The following is a 22,261-nucleotide window of genomic DNA, read 5'->3' on the forward strand; positions in this document are numbered from 1 at the left end:
ACTACACAATAGAGAATATAATGTTTTTGTAATTTTTTCTCCCATTCCAAAGAATAGCAGAGGTAGAAGAACACCATAATAGACACTTTACCTTTTTGTGTCATTGGACTCAGATTGGTGACTCATCAAGAATTATCCTGTGCACTGCACATAAGGAATTAAGAATATAAGGGAAAAGCATCCAGTGGATCTTGTGGGTTTGTAGTTTGGTGGGTTTGGAATATTGTAGGTTTGGGCAAAGTAATGTGATGGTTGATGAGGGTGAGCTAATGAGCTAATTTAAGAAAATTTTAAAAAATCACTGAGGAGATTTGTAGAAGATAAATACTACCAGTACTATTGAGTAGTGTGTCTATTAACAGTCATATTCTGTCAAAGCCTTGTTACTAAAGTGATTTTTGCCTTTTTTTAGTATCTCACTGAAATTGTCATTTTATGGTCTGAAAGAAATTAAAAAACATTATAGTCAGTGATGCCCTGACCTACATGGCTCAGGCTAGCCTGATCTCATCAGATCTTAGAAGCTTAAGCAGGTTCCACCCTGGTTAGAACTTGGATGGGAGACCACCAAGGAAGTCCAGTGTTGCTGCACAGAGACAGGCAATGAATGTTTCATGCCTTGAAAACCCAATGGGTTTGTTATAAGTTGACTTCAAGTTGATAGCACTTTCCACCACTATACTTAGTGATCACAACTGTACCAAAAAAAAAAAAATCAGGTGAATTATCTGCTTTCTGACTGCTTACTGTATCTCCACACCTCCCTGATTCACAGTCTAGCAATCTAGGATAAAAACATTTTTATATGACTTTGTATATTCAGAATGGCTTTGAAAACCTGCTTGGTGGTGGAATTTTTACATTAGCAGCCTTGGAGAGGATCACGAAGGATGCTTAAACATAATTGAGAGATGTGTCTGCTGCAAAACCACTTAAATTCACAAGGTATACCTATTTAACATCTTTATACATAATTATTTGCAGGGTGGGATTTCAACTGGAAAATACGTGAACAACAGCCCATTTCTTTGCTTTGTTGTGTTTTAACTTTTAATTACTGTATTTTTCGCACCATAAGACGCACTTTTTCCTCCCCAAAAAGTGGGGGGGAAAGTGTGTGCGTCTTATGGAGCGAAGGTACCATACGTACCTTCCTCCGGGGGGGGGGTGATCCGCTGCCTCCATCCCGGTGCTTCCCGCCCCTGCCTGCCTGGCTCCAGCTCTGACGCTTACAGCAAGCGCCAGGATCGCTCCCTCCGCCCTCCGATCCCAGCACTTGCTTTAAGCATCAGTGCTGAAGCCAGGCAGGCAAGCAGGGAGAAAGCATGCCGCCCCCTCCACAGCCAGCGCTTGTGAAGCGCTGGGTTTGCGGAGGGGGCGGGTGCTTCCTCTGTCCCTGTCTGCATGGCTTCAGCTTGTGCTGATAGCAAGGGCTGGGTTCAGAGGCAGCCAAGCCTCCAATCCCAGCCCTTGCTATCAGCACAAGCTGAAGCCAGGCACAGAGGAATCACCGCCCCCCCCTCCGCAAACGCAGCGTTTGGCGAAGCGCTGCGTTTGCGGAGGGGGGGTGCTTCCTCTGTCCCTGTCTGCCTGGTGAAAGCAGAGCAGCGTGTGTGACAGCGGCGCCTTGGTGAGCGTCCTGGGGCCCCGATCCCTGCTCAATGGGCTCCCCATGCTCGACTGCACCCAGCGCCGGAGAGGAGATAGACAGGAAAGGCACCTCTGCCCTCCAGCCTAGGTGGCAAGTGGTCTTCCTCTCTCCTCCAAGCGCTGGGCAGAGCAGAAGAACCGCAGCTTCTCTTGCTTTAGGGAGCCGGGCGCTCGCGATCCCCGCCAGCCTCTACATCTACAGCGATCTGCTTTCGCTCGCTCTCCCTCCCTCCCTCCAGTTGCAAGGGCTCTGGCCATGGGCCAGTTCCTCTCCCCCCTCCGGCGGGCCCGCCGCCTCCCTCCCTCCCGGGCCGTGCCAGGTCGCTGTAGATCGATATGGAGTGGCTCTGTTATAATTTATTAAATACCGTATTTTATTACACTACCGTATTTGGTTCAGAATATTTTTTTCCTGTTTTCCTCCTCTAAAAACTAGGTGCGTCTTATGGTCAGGTGCGTGTTATGGTCCGAAAAATACGGGCAATTTTAATTTTTTATTGCTTCCTCCCCAAGGTTTGCTGGTCCAAATGTGACCTCTTTAGCACTGAAAGAAATACCAAACCGGTATGTCTCACCACTGAGGTTTTGGCAAAATTGTAAGGCAACAGTATTCGGCCACAATGCAGTATTTTACTCCTAAAAAAACTCTCACTTCTGGCAAAAGAATTGCAAAAATGATGGAATGAAACAGAAAATCAAATTATGCTAAAATTAATGATCTAGTAATGTTAACGTGGATCTTCGGATCCTTAATTCAGCACTAGAAATTATTGCTTTGGTCACTCCCCTTAAAACTCATCTACGATTCTGGGTGGGAAATGAAAATAATTAAATATGTGATCAATGTTATATATTTTAAAGAGTTAACAAACCAAGGAAGGGAGTATATAACATGTCAAATTTGCTGGTATACTGCTGTTTTAAAAGGGACACATGGATCTTCCTATCATTTTTTGTTCCTGGAAGATTTTTACCTGTTATCTGAAAGCTTGGAAGCTAAGTAGAAACTAGAATATGAGTCGGACTGTGTATCAAATTCACTATCCATCTTAGATCTGGAAATAAACTAACCTCAGGACTGGTTTGTTTGGAAATATGCAAAGATCCTTTTGTGCATACCTGGAAGTTTGATTTTCCTGCAACATGGGTTGCAATGATGCTTTGAGATGAAATTTTTTATTGCTTCCTCCCCAAGGTTTGCTGGTCCAAATGTTACCCCTTTAGCACTGAAAGAAATTACAAAGAACTCATAAACCTAGATCCAAGTAGGCAACAGTGTTGGTCTGTAGTAGAACAAAACAGGAGTCAATTGCACCTTTAAGACCAACTTAGTTTTATTTATAATGTAAGCTTTTGTGTGCTCTAAGCACACTTCATCAGACAAGGAATCTGGCACAGTGAGCAGAGCCACACATAGCCGGTAGGCAATGGCTCACCTACCAGCTATGCTTGGCTCTGTTCACTGTGCCGGATTCCTCGTCTGATGAAGTGTGCTTAGAGCACATAAAAGCCTACATTCTAAATAAAACTGTTGGTCTTAAAGGTGCAATTGACAACTCATAAACCTGTAAGCCTGTATTTTGTATTTAAAAAATGAAAGCATGGCGCTTAGTTGTGTGTCTGTATATATTGCCTGTCCAGCCCCCAATTGAAGACATGACACCAATTATGGGTTAAACTGTGATTTGCATTTATAACAGACTGATTTGTTTATTCCATTCAATCCTAAAGACAAACGTTGTGTCAGGTCTGCCAAATGTAGTTTTCTAACTGAGCAAAACCACCCCAGCAAGATTCAGGTCTGGAAGTCCTCCAAACCTTTCTCTTCATAGCTTGCACATGTGTGTGTAAAGGGGATGGAGGGGCACAGGCCCCACCCACAACTGCAAAACCTTAAGGCTTAGTGTATGTCCCCCTAACCCCAAAGAGGCACCCCACTGAGCTGTATATTCAACACCATCTCAGGCTCTTTCACTTGCTCATCTTCTAACATTGTAGATGCCATTTCTAACTTCCATTTCAATGTCTCTGAAGAAGTGTGCATGCACATGAAAGCTTATACTTTGATTAAAACTTTGGTGGTCTTAAAGGTTCCACTGGGCTTCAACTTTGTTCTGCTGCTTCAGACCAACACAGCTACCCACCTTAATAGATATGTAATTAACAGAGAACCTCTGGACTTTAATTCCCCAAAGATTGCAGAATCAAATCAGTGTACAAGAAAAATCCTTAGTATTGAGTTTCTATGCACTTCATACATCTGGGTCCATCCATCTGTTACTGCAGGTTCAGGTCAGTGTTCTCTCTAAGCTGTGTGTGTGAGCTGCCAATCATTAATATTTTATTTATTTTATTATATTTATATCCTGCCCTCCCTCAGGGCGGCTAACAACAGTCAACAATTTTATAAGATTTAAATTATTAAAATACAATTTCAAATACAAATTCAGATGGCATTCTGTCTTGTTCAGAATCATTTATGTTAATACGGTGGAATGGCGGATATACGCACCCCCGTAGATGTTAAGAACATCTTCAGTTAGTTGTTAAAAGCCTGCCTGAACAGCTATGACTTGCAGGCCCTGAAGAATTGTGGCAAATCCCGCAGGGCCCTGGTCTCTTCAGGGATTGCATCCCAGAGGGCTGGCACAGCCACGGAAAAGGCTCTTGTCTTCGTAGTGGTCAGACGGGCATCCTTTAACCCAGGGATTTTTAACAGATTTAACGAACTTGATCGTAGTGCTCTCTGGGGCTCGTGTGGGGAAAGGTGGTCCCAGAGGTAGACAGGTCACAAGCCATATAGGGCTTTTAAGGTCATGACCAGTACTTTGAACCAGGCTCATAACACTACAGGCAACTAGTGCAGCATCTCCAGTGCAGGTTGGATGTGCACCCGTAAAGCCAGCTCCAATACCAACCTGGCTGAAGCATTCTGCACCAGTTGCAGCTTCCGGGTCTGAGTCAAGGGCAGTCCCATGTAGAGGGCATTACAGTAGTCTATTCTCGAGGTGACAGTTGCGTGGATTACTGTGGCCAAGTCGCTGCACTCCATGTATGGAGCCAACTGCCTTATCTGCCTAAGGCGATAAAATGCAGATCTGGCAGTGGCTGCCACCTGGGCCTCCATAGATAATGAAGACTCCAGGAGTACCCCTAAACTCTTGACCCTCTAAGTTGGTGCTAAAGGCACCCCATCAAAGGTCAGTAAAGGGATTTTTCTTCCCAGGCTGCCCCGACTTAGGCACAGAACCTCCGTCTTTGCTGGATTCAGTTGCAGTCAACTCTGTCTGAGCCATTTCACAATGGCTTGTAATGCCCAGTCCAAATTTTCTGGGATGCAGTCAGCCTGGTCACCCATCAAGAGATAGAGCTATGTGTCGTCCACATATTGGTGACATCCCAGCCCATAACTCCGGACAATCTGGGTGAGGGGGCACATGTAGATGTTAAATAATGTTGGGGAGAGAACTGCCCCCTGAGGCACTCCACACACTAGTGGGTGTCTCCAAGACGATTTCTCCTCCACTGCCACCCTCTGTCCCCGACCTTGGAGAAAAGAGGTAAGTCATTGGAAGGCAGACCCCTGGATCCCCGTGTCGGCAAGATAGCACGACAGCAGCTGGTGGTCAACTGTATCAAAAGCAGCTGACAGATCTAGTAACAACAGCACTGCAACCCACCTTGATCCAGATATCTTAGGAGATCATCCAAGAGGGCAACCAGTACTGTCTCTGTCCCATGGCCCAGGCGAAAGCTGGACTGAAATGAGTCTAACACAGAAGTGTCATTCAAAAAACCCTGTAGTTGCACTGCCACTGCCCTCTCAATGACTTTGCCCAAAAAGCGCAAGTTCGACACTGGTTGATAGCTGGCCAATTAGAGCGGGTCTAAGGATGGTTTTTTAAGAAGTGGGCGAACCACTGCTTCATTGAGGGGCGTAGGGAAGGTCCCTTCTGTCAAGGACCTATTAATAACCTGTTGAGGTGGCACCAATAATTCTGTCCTGCACGCCCTTATCAACCAGGACGGACCTGGGTCCAGATCACAAGTAGTTGGACGCAAAGAACAGAGGACTTTGTCAACTTCCCTCAGACTAAGTGGAACGAAATGGTCCAGCGTTGGAACAGATGACAGGCTCAGGGCCTCGAGTTCACATACTGTATCTAAATTGGCGGGGAGGTCACAGCAGAGTGTCAAGACCCTATCTGCAAAATAATCAGCAAAAGCCTTGCAGCCTATTTCCAATTCCCTATCATTTGGCTTGCTCTGTGGCAAGTTTGTAAGTAACCAAATAGTACTAAATAATTGAGCCAGGCAAGAATTCGCAGATGCAGTCTGGGCTGTGAATTAAGCCTTCTTTGCAGCTTTGATTGCCATCTCATAGGTCTTCATAAACAGCCTATAAGATGTTCTTGTAACTTTGTTGCAAGTACTCCGCCAATGCCTCTCTAGCCATCTTAGTCGCTATTTCATCAGCTGCAATTCCGGGGTGTACCATGGTGCCAGCTGAGCACAGCGATGAAGAGGGCGCTGGAGGGTGATCTCATCAATGGCTGCGGAGAGTTGTTGGTACCATGTCTCTGCTAAGCCGTCTAAAAAGTCACCAGGGGGTCAAGGATCCCATAGTGCCATCTGAAACCGCATAGGGTTCATCTGACTCTGCAGGCAAGCCAAAATATGCTTGGCACCTAAACCGGGTTGTGGTGACACGACCATATGGGCCTTTAGGGCATCGTGGTCCGACCATGGCACTGCTGAGGCAGTAATTCGATCCAATGTAATTCCAACCATGAAGATCAAGTCCAGCGTGTGCCTGGTCCAATAGGTAGTAGTTGTAATGTATTGGGAGAGCCCTAGTGTCGCCATGGATGACACTAGGTCCATTGCCCTGCTGGAGTCCGTGTCATTGGCATGGATGTTGAAGTCACCCAGGACTAAAAGCTGTGGGTACTTCAGCACCCAGCCTACTACAGCCTCCATCAGGGCTGGTAGGGCACTGGCTGGTGTGTTAGGTGGTCAGTACACCAGCCAGATAGCCAACTTTTCTCCCTCATCCCATAACAGGCCAACACACTCAATGCCGGAGATCACAGGAGGCGGGAGTGCCCAAAAGGAATAAGCCTCCCGTATCAGCAGTGCCACTACTCCCCCCACCCACTTGTCCATGACTGGTGCAGGACTGAGTACCTAGGAGGGGTCATTTGGGCGAAAGCTACTGTTTCTCCCTCTCGCACCCAGGTCTTGGTCACACAAGCCAGGTCTGCAGCCGGTTCATGCAGGAAATCCCACAGAACTGTGGACATGTTGTTAATAGACCTGGCATTGCACAGCCCCAGGGACGGAGGTGAGTAATTTTCCTTGGCCTCCCTACCTGCTACCTTTGGGATGGGGCATAGGTTGGAAGGGGAACGAGCATATATAATACAGGATGCCCCTGCTCAGTAGCAATCTGGAGCTGTACATGGTGTTATTATTTATTTATTTCTGTACGTTTATATCCCGCTCCTCCTGAAAACGGCTCAGAGCAGCTTCCAACAATTAAAATCATGACAATAAATACCATAGAACAATAACCTATCATTTAAAATCATACTATAAAAACAGACAATCATGTTCAAGAGACTACAGTCAGTAGTTCCAAAAATATAATAGTAGTCATGTGGTATATGGATCTCAATAAATTCTTATTGGCACAATATTTTCATGGAGCCCAATCACTCTTGTCAATTTTAAAAAAGTTTTATTGATTTAAACTACAATAAAGAAGCATTGCAGATGATACATAAAAAGAGGGGGGGAAAGAGAAAAGGGAACTTTAGAGAGCGGGGAAAAAAGAGACAGAAGCCAGTACAAGTATATCAGTTATAATTCCATCTCCCAATATATTACTCAATTCTTCCTGCCTACAAGTATAAAAATCTCCTTAAGTATTACATCCTTTATTCTCTCACTAGTGTAAAAGAAAAAAAGTAATTCTTATAATAAACTAGTAAAGCAAATAGAAGACCAAACAATTCTTCTTAACCACAAATTAAATATAACCAGTTCATAAGAAAAATGTTTCTTAGAAGACTGTCTCAACATCAAATTTCCTGATTTAACTTAAACCTATAATAGGCACAGATTAGTTTATAGATTTAGCAAAATCCTGATTAAAAGGAACACATAAAAATTATTTCTTTGTTCATAGCAAATTACATAAGATAGTCTATCTCCATCTAAACCATTTCTCCTGCTAACATATTAATAGCAAATCTACCATATTACCAAAACTATCAAATTCTGCAGCCTATATACTGTCTGACTTTTCACCCTTGGTCCTATTCTCACATCATTAGAAGCAGTCTCCCTAAATATGCAAATTGTGAGTAAATCTACTATCTAGAAAGTTATGCTAATAAGCCTCATTAACATCATTTCTTCAAGATCTCTCTTAATCTTTTAAATTTTAACATCTGTTCATTAATATTACTTACATGTTTGCTTATTCAGCAGGAAGAGAGAAAGAAGAAAAAACAAAGGGAAAAAAGAAAGAGAAACCCAAAATTCCAAAGTCCTTCCCAAAAACTTTAAAAAAGACTTTTAAATTCCTTTGCTTTCTACACCCGAATTGTATCCGAGGCAGTCCCTTTGTCCACAGCTTATCTTTTAATTAACACCTTTAACTTCTTAGTCAAAGTTCTTTATTCAGCCATTCACCAAAGCAGAAGCAGAAAAACCAAAGACCTTTTTACAGATAGATTTCCAAATCCAGATGTGTTGCTCAAAATGCAGCTTTACTCTTCTCAGCATGTCCTGCCCCTTCAACCACAGGAAGAAGAATTCGTCGCTATTTTCCCTTCTCTGTTTTAAAAGTACATCATGAGATCATCTTCTTTCGCCTTTGTTTGTTTTGCATAACAATTTCTCCTTCTGTTTTCACTGCCATTGATTTGCTCTCCTTAATGCTGAACCCCTGTAGATTAGCTATTTCATTAGTTGTCGGATCTTCTTCGCTCAAATCATTAGCGATGAGCATAAAATAATATCTAAGAAGCTGCGTAAGTGAAATCAAATCTTCCTTTAAATATCTGAGATTTGAGCAAATATCTTTTTCATGTGCCATTTCGTTAGAAAATGCAATACTCCGCTTATACTTCAAAAGTCAGTCTCTCAAGTCAGATTGTATTTTCACTTCCCTCCTGTTGAAGGTATTCTTTCAGTTAAAGTCAGAAAAAAAACAGAGTTGTTTTTCTTTTCTTTTTTGTTTTTTGTATATCTCCTTTGTGTTCATATTGCAAATTCTTGATAATCTCTGTAATATATATCCAATTAAAGTCCGGGTCAATTTTAGTAATTATATTCAGTCCAATTCAAAAGGTAAAGACTGCTCCTGTCGGTCCAAGGCTGCTTGGAATCATCCGTGAGCTTGTCTTTTGTAGTTATGCAAAGTGACCCATCAGGGGGTAAATTTAGGAAAAAACACCTATTTGTTAAGTAGAATCATCGCTTTAGAAGTGGAAAGATGTTTATTTGCAGATGTACTGGAGAAAAAGAAAGCATAAAAGCGATCGGGAGTTTTCTTTTTCTGCTGATAAGCAGCTTTCAAAGCCGTGGAGTCTCAGGACACACGACGAGCATAGGGGGCAGTTGCCACTAACCCCTCCCCCACCATGGGGTTCCCATGCCGAGAGAAAGCCCTCCAGGCCTTCCCTGCGGGAATGACCAAACTCAGAAATGCCACAGAGAAGCAGCTCTGAAGCCAAGATGACGGATCCCGGAAGTCCCGATCACTCTTGTCAGAGGCATCAAGATATCAGTTAAAATACTCTTCCAGTAGCTCATTCCACAACATAGGAGTCAGGTCTGATAAAGCCCTGGCTCTAGTTGATGCCAACCCAACTTCTTTCAGAACAGGGACAGAAAGATGATGTTGTGAGGTTGACTGTAGTGCTCTCCAGTCCAGTGGTGTACCCAATTCAAATAAATGCAGACTAGCTGACCTGGGGTTTTTTCATGGTCAACCTGAAGCAAAACTGCATGACCTCTGGGGCTCTATGTGGCCTCTGATTAGATCTTTATACCATTCTTTGCTTTCTTCAATCAACAAAATTTTTTGATCAATTTGGGAACATATTCAAATTCATGGGCCAGGTTATTGGTCATTAATTTTAAAAATCAAAGGTGCTCCAGGTTCAAGGGATAATCCATGTGCGCACATACCCTCTCGCAAACAAATTTACTCTGAAACAAATTAAACTCAGCATCTTCAATTGTTTTAATAATCAGAGTGGAAACCAGTTCGGGCTATTTAACAAAGGAAAAAAATATTCTCCCTTATAGCCAACATTTGAATTCAGCACTACTATGAAATTTCTTACTGACCTTTAAGCTTAGCTGCAGGAAGAATGCATTATGTTATTCTAATCAGTCAATTAAAGAGATACAAATAGGTCACTGTACCGTTAACAAAAACACAAAGAGTGTTACTGTCAGCAGTGTAAAAATATGTATATATGCATTGCAGCTAATATTGTACATTAATTGAATCACTTTAAACATGTCACATTCTGTATGACAAAGTAACATTAAATACTCACTGTTTGTCTTCAGGTTTAATAACAGATGGATCAGTAAGGTTCTCTCCAACACCTGCAGCAATCAAATTCGCAAAGTGTGTTAGCAGTTAATTGCATTTTTAAAAACATATTTATGAAATACAAACCAATGCAATTATTTATATGGTTATCTAATCTTTAGCTTCATAAACTGAAAGACAAAATTACAAGTATAAAGTGCATTATCAAATAGCAAGCCAGTGTTGCATGTTTGTCTCGGTTTTGTAGATTATTATTATTATTACTGTTGTCTGATGTGATGGCAAACCAAGCTGCATGCATCAACCCAAAGATTTATTTGACTTACACGAACTGGCCAATTCATTTCAATGCCGACAAGAACTCGGCTCCTCTGGTCAGAAACAACAGCATCTAAAGAGATAGTTGAATTGAGGGCTAGGATTTTTGCCTTTCTTCTTAAAAAGAAGGCTACCTTGCTGGAGTTGCAACAGCTAGTGGGGCACCTCAACTTTGCGTGCAAAGTGGTTGCTCCAGGGAGGGCTTTCCTCAGAAGGCTTTGTGATGCTAATGCTTTTCAACACCTACCTTCCCTCAAAGAAGGGACTTAAAATGGCCGCCACCAGTCTTCTCCCCAATGACAAGATTAAAAAGAACACACAATGGCCCCCTTCAACCTACAAAGGCAGTCTTCCTCCTAAAAAGGGGGAGGGAGAGGGCAGACCACCCCACGCTCCCAAGTAAAGCCCACAGGCCAGAGCCCCCAGCGAACCACACCAGCCACACAGCAACTCAGCCAACAAGGAAGGCCGGCAGAGACAACCCAGGCCACAGCCCCCCAACAGACCACCCCAGCCCAGCAAAGACTCAGCCGAAGAAGGACTCCGAAGCCCTTAAAACGCCGCCAAAACGCCACTGCCACCGCAAACAGCTCCCGCACGCTCCTCCATCTGAACCGACATTGAGGCCACACCGATGCAGCGACAAGCTCCCTGGACCGTCCGATCACCTCCTGATCGTCCGCAGGACTGCAAGCACCAGAGTGGGGATCTGGCCGTTAAAACAGCCAGACCCCGCCCACAGCACTGCACGTCCAAACAGGCGCCCTCTGCCTCCACCCTCCCAGGGAGGCAAAGCAGGCTAACACAGCCAAGCAGCTTCACTGCTGGCTGCAAGCCTCGGATTGTACAATGAAGAAAATAGTCAGGCATACAGTGATTATATTACCAAACCCTAGAAAAACTATTATTCAGATCCCAAGCTGCTTTTGAAACAGAATTAAATATTTTAGAGATTTTCATTTATTTTCATATATTTCTTTTACCTTCCTACAACTCATTTTACCTTCCCACAGCACTTTTACCTTCCTTTCATATCCATTTAAGCTTTCAAAAGATGCTAGCTACCCACACTGCAATTTCAGATCTTTGTCTAAACAAAACATTGTGGCATTCAGTGATGAATACATGCTTCTTAAGTTTTGAATGTGAAGATAACAATAAATGAGGTTAGGGGACTGGAAGAAATATTTCACTTGACAAATGGATCTCAGTGTAATTCACGCTCTTTGAATTCTGTAAATAAATTAAGCCTCTATCTTACAGTACACATTTTCCTTGAAACAAATAGAAGGCAATTATATTTTGTTTACATTATGGCTGGCTATTCATCTATCTTTCTAATACTGCCTTAAAGTATGTTGGGTCCAATCCAGTGGCTGTATGAGTGTATGCTCTATTGAACCTTCTTATGAGCACGGAATTCCCCATTCATTTCTATACCTGGATCCTGCAGCAAGTCCGTGGCACCATCTTCAATTCTCTTTGGAAGGAATTTAGCCATGTGCTGTGTTTAGTTCTTTATCCCTAACCTGAGCTGTTCTAGCTCAAATTTGCTATGCCTGAAGATAATCGCCACAGTTCAAGAGAAGCGTAAGTGCTTAAGACAGCAGAACAATGGAAGCAGACAAAGGAAATTAGGGTTGCCATTGCCAAATCATCACCCAGGTGGTGTATGTTTTGATAAAAGATCTAAGACAGTGGGAGATGATACAGACATTGTGCTTCCCATCCTGCTGCCCTGCTTCACCAATCCCTTTGATTATTTTTCTCTCCTCTGTATTTTTGGTGCTGGGGGGGGCAACAATGGGAGAACTTCTAGTGTCCTGGCCCCACTGAAGGATATCCTGATGGGACCTAGGGGGTTTTTTTTGACCCTGTGTGACACAGAGTATTGGACTGGATGGACCACTGGCCTGATCCAACATGGCTTCTCTTACATTCTTATGTTCATACTTACTGTTGCTTCATCCTGCCACAAGCAAATGAGGAAGGAAAAGGGGAGAAGACTAGGAGATGTAACTGCTGACCAGGTGGGTCTGATCTCTTGTAAAAGCTCTGGGTGTCAACCTTACAGAAGAGAACGGAAGTATGGAAGAAGCATGGTCTTAGCTCTACAATGTCTGACATCATGTACTCAGGCTTTTAACACCATTTTTATAGGGTGGTCTTAACTTGAAAAATGTTACATTCATTTTAAACTGCTCAGTGTTATGCTCTGGGGAGGCTTAACACTGGATATTAATTAACAATTTTGGATGTTTACATGTTTAATTTTGTAAGCTGTCTCATGTAGATTCAGAAGAGATATGGCATCAACATTTTCTAAATAAATACTAATCTAAAGACTGTTATCACTGAAGTAAGAAGATATAGCTAGTGCCTATGTATACCAGCATGTAGTGCACTAAAGACTTTGGTAACATTCTAGGATTTCATAGTACAATGTTATAGGTTATAATTTACCTTGCAAATCCAATACAAGGAGTTCTCCTCGGGTATATTCATAGGTCCAATGAGAAAATGCCAGCATGACTTCTTCCAGCAAATTAGTAGGTGTGATTTCATCCCCATTGTTGTTGTTATACTTGCGGAACTCTCCTGTCATGAACTTTTCTATGGTTAGCCACTGATTTGCTGAATGACAATATATTAAAAAGACATCCAGAAACCTGCCAAAAATATTTGCGTTATTTAAGGGTTATCAGAACACTGAGGGTCTTCTGATGATCCACAACAGTATACTGTAGACATTGCCTACCTCTGAGCATCTATGTAGTACAATTCTGAAAATACCTGCCTCTGAGCATCTATGAAGTTCAATTTCTGCCTCTCCTCTCATCATATTTATCTTTGATCAGAACTGATTAGAAACTGAATATAAATTCCTTTTTAAAAAGAAAAGAAATGGGCTATTAGATTTTAGGGAGAAATTGGGTAAAGAGGAATTAACAGGATTTCTCTTACCCCTATATAGCCAAGGGCCAGCATACCTTCAGGACTGCTTCTCCTTGTATGAGCCCCGCAAATCTCTGAGATCAGCAACCCAACACCTTCTCATGGTTCCTGATCCCAGAGATGTCTGATTTGCCTCGACTAGGGCCAGGGCCTTTTTAGCCCTGGCCCCTGCCTGGTGGAACGAGCTTCCTTTGGAGAGCCAGGCCCTGTGGGATTTACTTCAGTTCTGCAGGGCCTGTAAAACAGAGCTCTTCTGCCAGGCTTTCAGTTGAGGCAGTGGACATTATCTATCTTTTGGCCTTCCTCTCCTTCTTATTCCAGTTATTTGGGATCCGACGGACTCTTGGAACAATAGGTCACTACTATTTTCATCCCTGGCCCCTGCCTGGTGGAATGAGCTTCCTTTGAAGAGCCAGGACCTGTGGGATTTACTTCTGCAGAGTCTGTAAAATAGAGCTCTTCTGCCAGGCTTTCAGATGAGGCAGTGGACATTATCTATCTTTTGGCCTCCCCCTCCCCCTTATTCCAATGATTTGGGATCCGACGGACTCATGGAACAATAGGTCACTACTGTAGAGGCAGGGTTTTTAAGCTCATGTTGTACTTTTAACTGTTCTTATTGTAATTTAATCTGTTTTAACTGTTTTAATTGTTGTTTTCTGATGTAGCCCTCTCTGAGCCTGCTTTGTGGGAAGGGCAAGATATAAATTAAATAAATAAATAGTCTGTACTTTTTACCTGTTTCATCTAATATGACAAGTGGAAACCTACAAGGTCTTACAGAAGGCATCTCATTTTCCCTTCCCTACTATTTCCTCTTTCTCTTTCCTGAGAGCCTCCATAAGCTCTCCCTTTACCCTGCTTCTTTCGCTCCTTCTAGACTTGCCGACTTCCAGGTAAGGCTTGGAGATCTCCTGGAATCAAAACAGATCTCATAACAATGTAAGAAGAACCCTACTGATCAGACAACTGGCCCATCTGATCCAGCATCCTGTCTCACACAGTGGCCAACCAGTTCCTCTGAAGGGCCAACAACAGAGCAGAGAGGTTGAGACCTTCCCTGATGTTGCTTCCCAGTTGTGGGATTCAGAAATTGACTGCCTCTGAAGTGGAGGTTGCCCTCAGTCACCATGGCTAGAAGCCGCTGACAGATCTATCCTCCACAAATCTATCTAATCCCCTTTTAAAGCTGTCTGTTCCTGTGATCATCACTACATCCTCTGGCAGTGAATTCCAAATTTTAATACTCTCTGTGTAAAGTATTTCCTTTTGTCTGTCCTGAATCTACAGCCCATCAGCTTTGTTGGATGCCCTTGAGTTCTAGTATTTTGGGAGAAGGAGAAAAAATTATCTTTGTCAACTCTCAACACCCCATGCATAATTTTATAAACCACTATCTCCCCCCCCCTTAGTTATCTCTTTTCTAATCTGAAAAGTCCCACAACTCTTCAGCCTTCCCACATAGAGAAGGTGCTCCAACACCTCTAATCATTTTGGTCACCCTCTGTATTTTTTTCCAGCTCTGCAATGTCTTTTTTTGCAGGACAGCGACCAGAACTGTACACAGTATTCCAAATCATATAACACAAAATTATTCAGGATAGTGGAAAGCAAGGCTGACTGTGAAGAGCTCCAAGAGGATCTCCACAAACTGGGTAAATGGACAACAATATGGCAAATGAGCTATCCACTACAACCTCAAGTCTCAGCAAGTTCAGACATCATTAGCCTATACCTGAAGCTGGGATTTTTTTTGCCCCAATATGCATCACCTTACACTTACAAACAATGAACTTAATTTGCCATATTGTTGTCCATTTACCCAATTTGTGGAGATCCTCTTGGAGCTCTCCACAGTCAGCCTTGCTTACTACTATCCTGAATAATTTTGTGTTGTATGCAGATTTGGACACTACGCTACTCATCCCCAGTTCCAAATCATTTATTAATGCATTAAATAGCACTGGCCTCAATAGAGATCTTTGTGGGACTCACTGCTTATTTCCCTCCATTGTGAGAACTGCCCATTTATTCCCACCCTTTGCTTCCTGTCATTTATCAGATTTCTAATGTATAAGAGAATCCTTCCTCTTATCCCATGACTGCCAAATTTAGTCAGGAGTCTTTGGTGAGGTACCTTGTCAAAATCCTTTTGAAAGTTCAGGTATATAATGCCTACCAGGCCACCATTGTCCATATGCTTGTTCACTTTCTCAAAGAACTCCAAAAGGTTAGTGAGGAGGACTTCCCTTTGCAGAAGCCATGCTGATTTTCCCTCAGCAGTCTTTGTTCCTTTATGTTCCTAATAAGTCTATCTTTGGTACAGTTTCTACTGATTTGCCTAGGCTGACTGGCCTGTGATTTCCTGGTTCACCTCTGGACCTCTTTTTACAAATTGATGCTCTGCAGCAACTGAATTTAGTGATAGGTTACATATATGAGTTAGTAGATCAACTATCTCACATTTGAGTTCCCCAAGAAGTCTAGGGTATATGCCATCAGGACCTGGAGATATACCTGGAAAATAGTGAAGCCTGTCTCTTTTGTACAGGTTCAGCTTGTCCCAGAAAGTTCCCCAGTTCCTAACAAATCTAAATCCTTTCTCCCCACACAGTTTTCTCATCCATGGATTGAGACCCCTGACCTGTGTCATTTTCTTATCCATATGGCCCTGAGCATGGAATTGATGCTGCTTCTGAGAATGCTACCTCTGAGATCCTGGCCTTTAACATCTGCCTAGTCGGTGCTTAATTTTTTTCTTTCAGAACCACATGATTACATTTCCCAATGTCATTGGTTGCAATGCGCACTGTAACTGTTGAGTCCTCCCCAGCACTACCTATCATCTATCTCTCATCTATAAATCTTGACAGTGTGTGATGTCCGCGGGCAAGTCACCAAGCAGTCAAAATGCCTGCCACAGAACCCACTCTGTATATTTCAAATGACTGAATCACCCACTACCAAAAACCCACTCCCCTTAACCCCAGACAGGTATCATTTGTACAACGGCATATTGATCCATCACCCAAGGAAGGGGTCCCTTCTAAGAGATCACATCCCTCCTCCTCAGACTGATTCCCTCTGACCTTGAGGCTCTCACTCTCCACAGCAGCAGAAGAGCTGTCAGCACAGGAGTAGAAATATTTTGGTAAGTCCCCAGACCTCTCTTTCTGCCTCAACTTTCCAGGTTGGCAACCCTAGCTTCAAGGGAATTAACCTGTTCTCTGAGAACCATGAGCTCCATACAGTGAGCATACAGCCATAATTTCCACCCAATGGGTAGATAATCATACACGTGGCACTCTGAAAAACACTGTATAATTCTCACTCCCATTTTGGAAATGGCTACTTTGGAGGGTGGAGTCTAAGGCATTATACCCCTCTGAGGTCCTCCTAAAAACCCACCCTCTCCAGCCTTCAGCCCCAAATCTCTAGGAATTTCCTAACCCGGAGTTGGTAACTCTATCTCCTTCCTATCCAGCAGCCAACTTAAATTTATCTACCCCTCTGTCTTCAGCTTTCTCTCCTCCTCACCCCAGCAGCCTCTACCTAGGAAAACTGTGGCCAAGTTGTATGATGCTGGCAACTGGGTCAGGGAACTCTCAAAAAGTTGTGGGGTGGAACCTCACTTTCTCCTGCACTCCCCCCTCCCCACACTATTTCTTCTTTCTGCCCTCCTGGCAAAGCCCTTATTGTCTCCCCTTTCCCTGTCTCATTCTGTTCTTCTCAGCCATTCATCAGCTTACCTTTTATCTGCCTCCCATCTTCAGCTATATTTATTATTTATTTACTTATTTTAATATATATTTACTTCATTTATACCCACCTTTCTCCACAGTGGGGGCCAAAACAGTTTGCATTATTCTTGTCTTCTTCTTTTTATACACACAACAACCCTGTGAGTTAGATTAGGTTGAAAATATATGGCTGGCCCAAAATCATCCAATGAGCCTCCATAGCAAGATTTGAATATGTGTCTCCCAGATGCTACTCTAACTATTAGAAGCTCTAACTATTATATCACACAGCTTTCAGAGGTGCTGCTGTTGAACAGCCAGGACTAGTAGAGTCATGCAAGTCAGGAGAAGATAACTGGTTTGGAGTATGAACTCTATGGTATTATATTCAGATAAGGTTTCTCCCTTCCCCAAACCCTGTCCTCCACAGATTCTACCACAAAATCTCCAGAAATCTCCCAACCTGGAGCTGGCAACCCTAGCCAGGCCTTGCCCCAAAGTACATTTCCTCAAAAGCCCAAATAGGACTGGAAAGGGCTCTGCTCCCTCTGCCTGCCTTTTACAGGAATAACAAAGTCTTGGAACATTGTTTTTGCCTAGCAAAAGCCATGGAGGAAATTTGTTGCTTAAAGGTATAGATGCTCCTTTTATTATTTTCAGATTTTTTTTTTAAAAAAAAAAACTTCCAATGTATATACTTTAGATCTCACATTTTTCTGCAAACCTGGGGCTCTTTTTCAGGTTTGTAAAAAAATCTATCTTGCCCATTCACAGCCTATTCACTGGACTAAAGTATCCAAATATTTGGCCAGTTTGACAATTAGAGTACAATATATGTTCAGTTGCCAAGCAGGTTTGCTGTGAAATCTGTAACAGCCATAATCTAAACTACTGCTCATCAGAATTAAAATAGGTTGTTATAGAACCCAATGATTTGTGTGTGTGTGTGTGTGTGTGTGTGTGTGTGTGTGTGGGTATTATACTGCATATGTATATATACCGACCATGAAACTGAATAATATTTTTTGGGCAATTTAATATAAAATAATATTTTATGATGCAGTAGAAGGGTCATTTTTTTGGACAGAGGGTTCATATACATATCAACTACAATCTCAGCCATTGCCTGAAATTAATAGAGCCACTCTAAATGTGTTGAAATGTGCTTTATATCAAGCTCTCTGTAAGGCTGTGGACCATTACTTTAAGATTTTTACTGTATCACAGAAAATTTTTAAGGATGGTATAGTCAGAATAAGTCATCAGAGGACATGACTAATAAATGTAAGGCCTCCAACTAAGTTGGTACAAACTATTTCAAAACCATACAAAAACACCCCTTTTGATAAAGATCACGTTAAAATGCTCCTGAAATTGAAGGTTGATTTCCACTTTGATAATGCATTTAGATCTTTTTATGAGAGAAAGGCCAATGTTACTGATCATACTCTATAAAACTGCTTGTAAAACAAATTGCAAAATTTTATTTTAAGTGTTCAGTGCCAAGTTATGATCTCTCTTGTCAAATAAATACAGATGGATTTGGAAATTTAAAATAGAGTCACATAAGCAGTATTTTAAATATATACTCTCTACATGGCACAGGTAATTAATTCATAAACCTACCAGATTTTGTCTTGCTGCAGTAATACCTGATTCAGTCAGCTTTCGCTTTGACCTGAACTGAGAACTCTGCAAGTCTTCCCTTAGCCTAAATGTAGAGGTGGTAGCAGCTGTCACCTGTCTGTACAGGAAATGATTCACAGGGGATTTTATCCAGCATTCCATCAGTGGAAAGCACTGACCGTTGCAGATCTTCCCAGTTTTTTCTCCCCACCCACAGCAGCCATTTCCATCCCCTGTAAAGTCCCTCCTTCTGATTACAGGATCTGCATATATGAGACAAGTGGCTGCGCTAGGGAGGAGGAACGTCCCCTGCCAAACTTCTTTTGGAAAGCAGCTACTATACACTTAAAAAGTTCTGTGGATCTAGAGTGGACAGCCCTATTTGAACAAGGCCCCATTTGAACAATGTACTCTCCCCTTATATGGTTTTAATTATTTAATGACAACACTGTCAATATTACACAGCTATTATTTAGACTTCTTTTTCATGACAGTAAAGTTTTGAGACCCATTATAAAATGTGCCTTTAAGCTTCAAATTGTTGGGTTCTAGATCAACTCAAGCCTGAGCTGCCCCTAGAAGCTAAAATAACTAAACTGAGGCTATCATACTTTAGCCACATTATAAGATGGCAAGACTAACTGGAAAATACAATAATGCTCGGAAGAGTACAAGGTAGCAGTAAAGAGGAAGAACCAACATAACATGAGATGGATTGACTCAATAAACAAAGCTACAGACTTCCATTTGTTATTAATAATAGGATATTTTGGAGGTCATTGATTCATAGGGTTGCCATAAGTTGGAAGCAACTTAATGGCAGATAACACACAAACCTTAGTCCTCAGCACCATTACTTAGAAAAAAGTGCCACTGGTTTAATTTACACGCAATTCTGTGAATTAGACAGATCATGAGAAGGAGGGCAGGAAGGGTTGCATCTGTGCTTAGTTCTAGTGGCCCTTTCTTACGTGCCCAGAGAAATGCTGATTGTCACTTTGAGATCAGTGAGCAATTTTTCTCCAGGCCAGTTTGGCAAGGGATCCTGGAGTTTTTGCTGTCTTGTGGGCATGCAGCAGGAGTCACTGGAGATGTATGTGTTGGGGGAGGTATTTGTGATTTTCTTGCATTGTGCAGAGGATTGGACTAGATGACCCTGGAGGTACCTTCTAACTCTATCATTCTATGATATGAATGAACATTTAGGATTACAGCCTTCATGTACTTCTGAAACTCTCTGAAACATAATCTTGAAAAATAGTGGCATGATGCCCTATGACATTTAGGGCCAAACTACACATGAGAACAGCATGCTTGCCTGTTATCATAATTAAAGTTCCTTTGTAGTGCTAAACTCTCACCTTCCTGTGCCTTAACTCCCCGTCAATATCAATTTCCCCCCAAAATGGCTTCCCAAACCAGATTTAAGAATGAAGCATCTGGGGTGAGAAAGTAAGTAGCAGGCAGAGAGAGGATCCCCACATCTCCTTTTCTATGTGTCTCTTTGCTCTAAAAATAAGTCTTCTTGCCCAATAAATAGATTTAAATAAGCCAGTCTGTTGTCATCACATATATTTAAGCCAAGATACTCCCTTCTATTTACTTATCTAATTTTCTAATAGTCAAGTGTGGCGCAATCTGTGGATTAGTTCTGCAAACTCGTGAGATTCCTTAGGTCTGCAGAAATCTTGTAAAATTTTTCAATTTAAAACTTTTCAAAAGCAAAATTCTTAACACCTTTCAAAACACTCATGCACAGATAGGGCTTTTTTGCAGCAGGAACTCCTTTGCATATTAGGTCACACCCCCATGATGTAGCCAATCCTCCAGGAGGTTACAGTAGGCCCTGTACTAAGAGCCCTGCAAGGTCTTGGAGGATTGGCTACATCAGGGGTGTATGGTCTAATATGCAAAGGAGTTCCTGCTATGAAAAAGCGCTGTGTACAGACAAACCTCAAGTGAGCAGCAAGAAGAACAGGCAGTGAAGTCACTATGATGGTCATCATTCAGGCAGTGAGGAAGAGGAGAACAGATAGGAGAAAGAGCAGGAGCAGTTGCTCTCTGCCTCCCCTCAACTGCTGGCAAAGCTGCAAGTGGCAGGGGGGCAATACTTATCACTGCACCTCCACTGCTGCACTGCCAGTGCTAGAGGCGGCCAGGGGCATGGAAATCATTGCAGCCTCCCCACCGAATAGGTACAGCTAGGAGTTGTCAATGCCCTCAAGTTGGCAACAGGTGAAAGTAATGATAGAAGAGAAAGAAGATGGAGAGACAGAAGCGGTGGGGAAAGTAAGAAAAAGAGGAGATGAGTGTCAGATACATGAGGGAAGAAAGAGGGGGATGAGTGTCAAAAGTGTGGGGGAAGAAAGAAAGAAGGAGGTATGAATGTCAGAGAACTGGTACTGGGAGAAAGGGATTATGAGTGTCAGGGAAGGGGTGGAGGTAGGGGATGACTGAGTGAGGGAAAGGGAAGGAAGCAAAAGCAGGGGAAAGAGATGCCTGTGCTCACAAGTACCTTCTGCTCCCTGCTTGTTGATATATATTCTTAATGAAGTGAATATAAGGAAATGTCTAAACACAATTCCAGATATTTAATTACTGAGGTGATTGTAATTTCTGTACTGATGATATATTAAGAAAATCTTTTGACAAAGGCCAATATAGATGACTACAATAAATAAATGGCTATTTGTCTTTGTCTGTGTTCTGTACTATGATGATATATGTACAGTACTATAGTTCATCATGAACACATAAATGGGGATATCTCATAGAAGTAATGAACAATGGTAGTTTTAGTGTTTCTCATAAACTTCATTGCAAGCATCTGCCTTACCTGGGAGTATATGGAATGGTATGAGGCTTCACTTGGTTGAATGTATATATCAACTTCTGAGCTGCTCTTTGCTGTTGTATTTCCTAATAATAGTAATAATTGTTAGTAATTTATACAGGGCTTTTCCTAAAGCCAGGGCTTTTTTTGAGCAAGGAGGCACAGGAACGCAGTTCCAGATGGCTTGGTGTCAGGGGGTGTGGCCTAATATGCAAATGAACTTTGCTGGGCTTTTTCTATTAAAAAGCCCTGTGCAAAACAATGGTGATGTCAGGGGGTGTGGCCTAAAATGCAAATGAATTCCTACTGGGCTTTTTCTACAAAAAAAGCCCTGCCTAAAACTAGTATTCAAAACACTCCATGGTTCTTATTATCCCTGCATTACAGACCAGAGTGTTGCAGATGAAAAATTGTGGGTTACTTTGAGCCACCAGGAGAGTCATAGCTGAGGTACAGCATTCTGGCTTATGGATCATGTTTCTGATCATGATGTTATGGACTGGTAAGGAGGAAATCAAAGGCTGTTCATTTGTATGACATGAGAAAAATCTGTACAAAGGG

At 42.4% G+C, this 22,261-nt stretch overlaps 1 protein-coding gene across 1 annotated transcript in view; it reads right to left on the bottom strand.

The window, feature by feature from the left end:
- Positions 1-22,261, bottom strand: part of TRPM6 (transient receptor potential cation channel subfamily M member 6) — a 127,975-nt gene that overhangs the window by 422 nt on the left and 105,292 nt on the right. Inside the window, 4 exon segments of the mRNA XM_060237473.1 lie at positions 2,770-2,876; positions 10,230-10,281; positions 13,010-13,215; positions 21,704-21,786. Of these exon segments, the coding sequence (XP_060093456.1) occupies positions 2,770-2,876; positions 10,230-10,281; positions 13,010-13,215; positions 21,704-21,786 (448 nt within the window).

Source organism: Heteronotia binoei, chromosome 4 (genome assembly GCF_032191835.1).
Source record: "Heteronotia binoei isolate CCM8104 ecotype False Entrance Well chromosome 4, APGP_CSIRO_Hbin_v1, whole genome shotgun sequence".
NCBI lineage: Eukaryota > Metazoa > Chordata > Lepidosauria > Squamata > Gekkonidae > Heteronotia > Heteronotia binoei.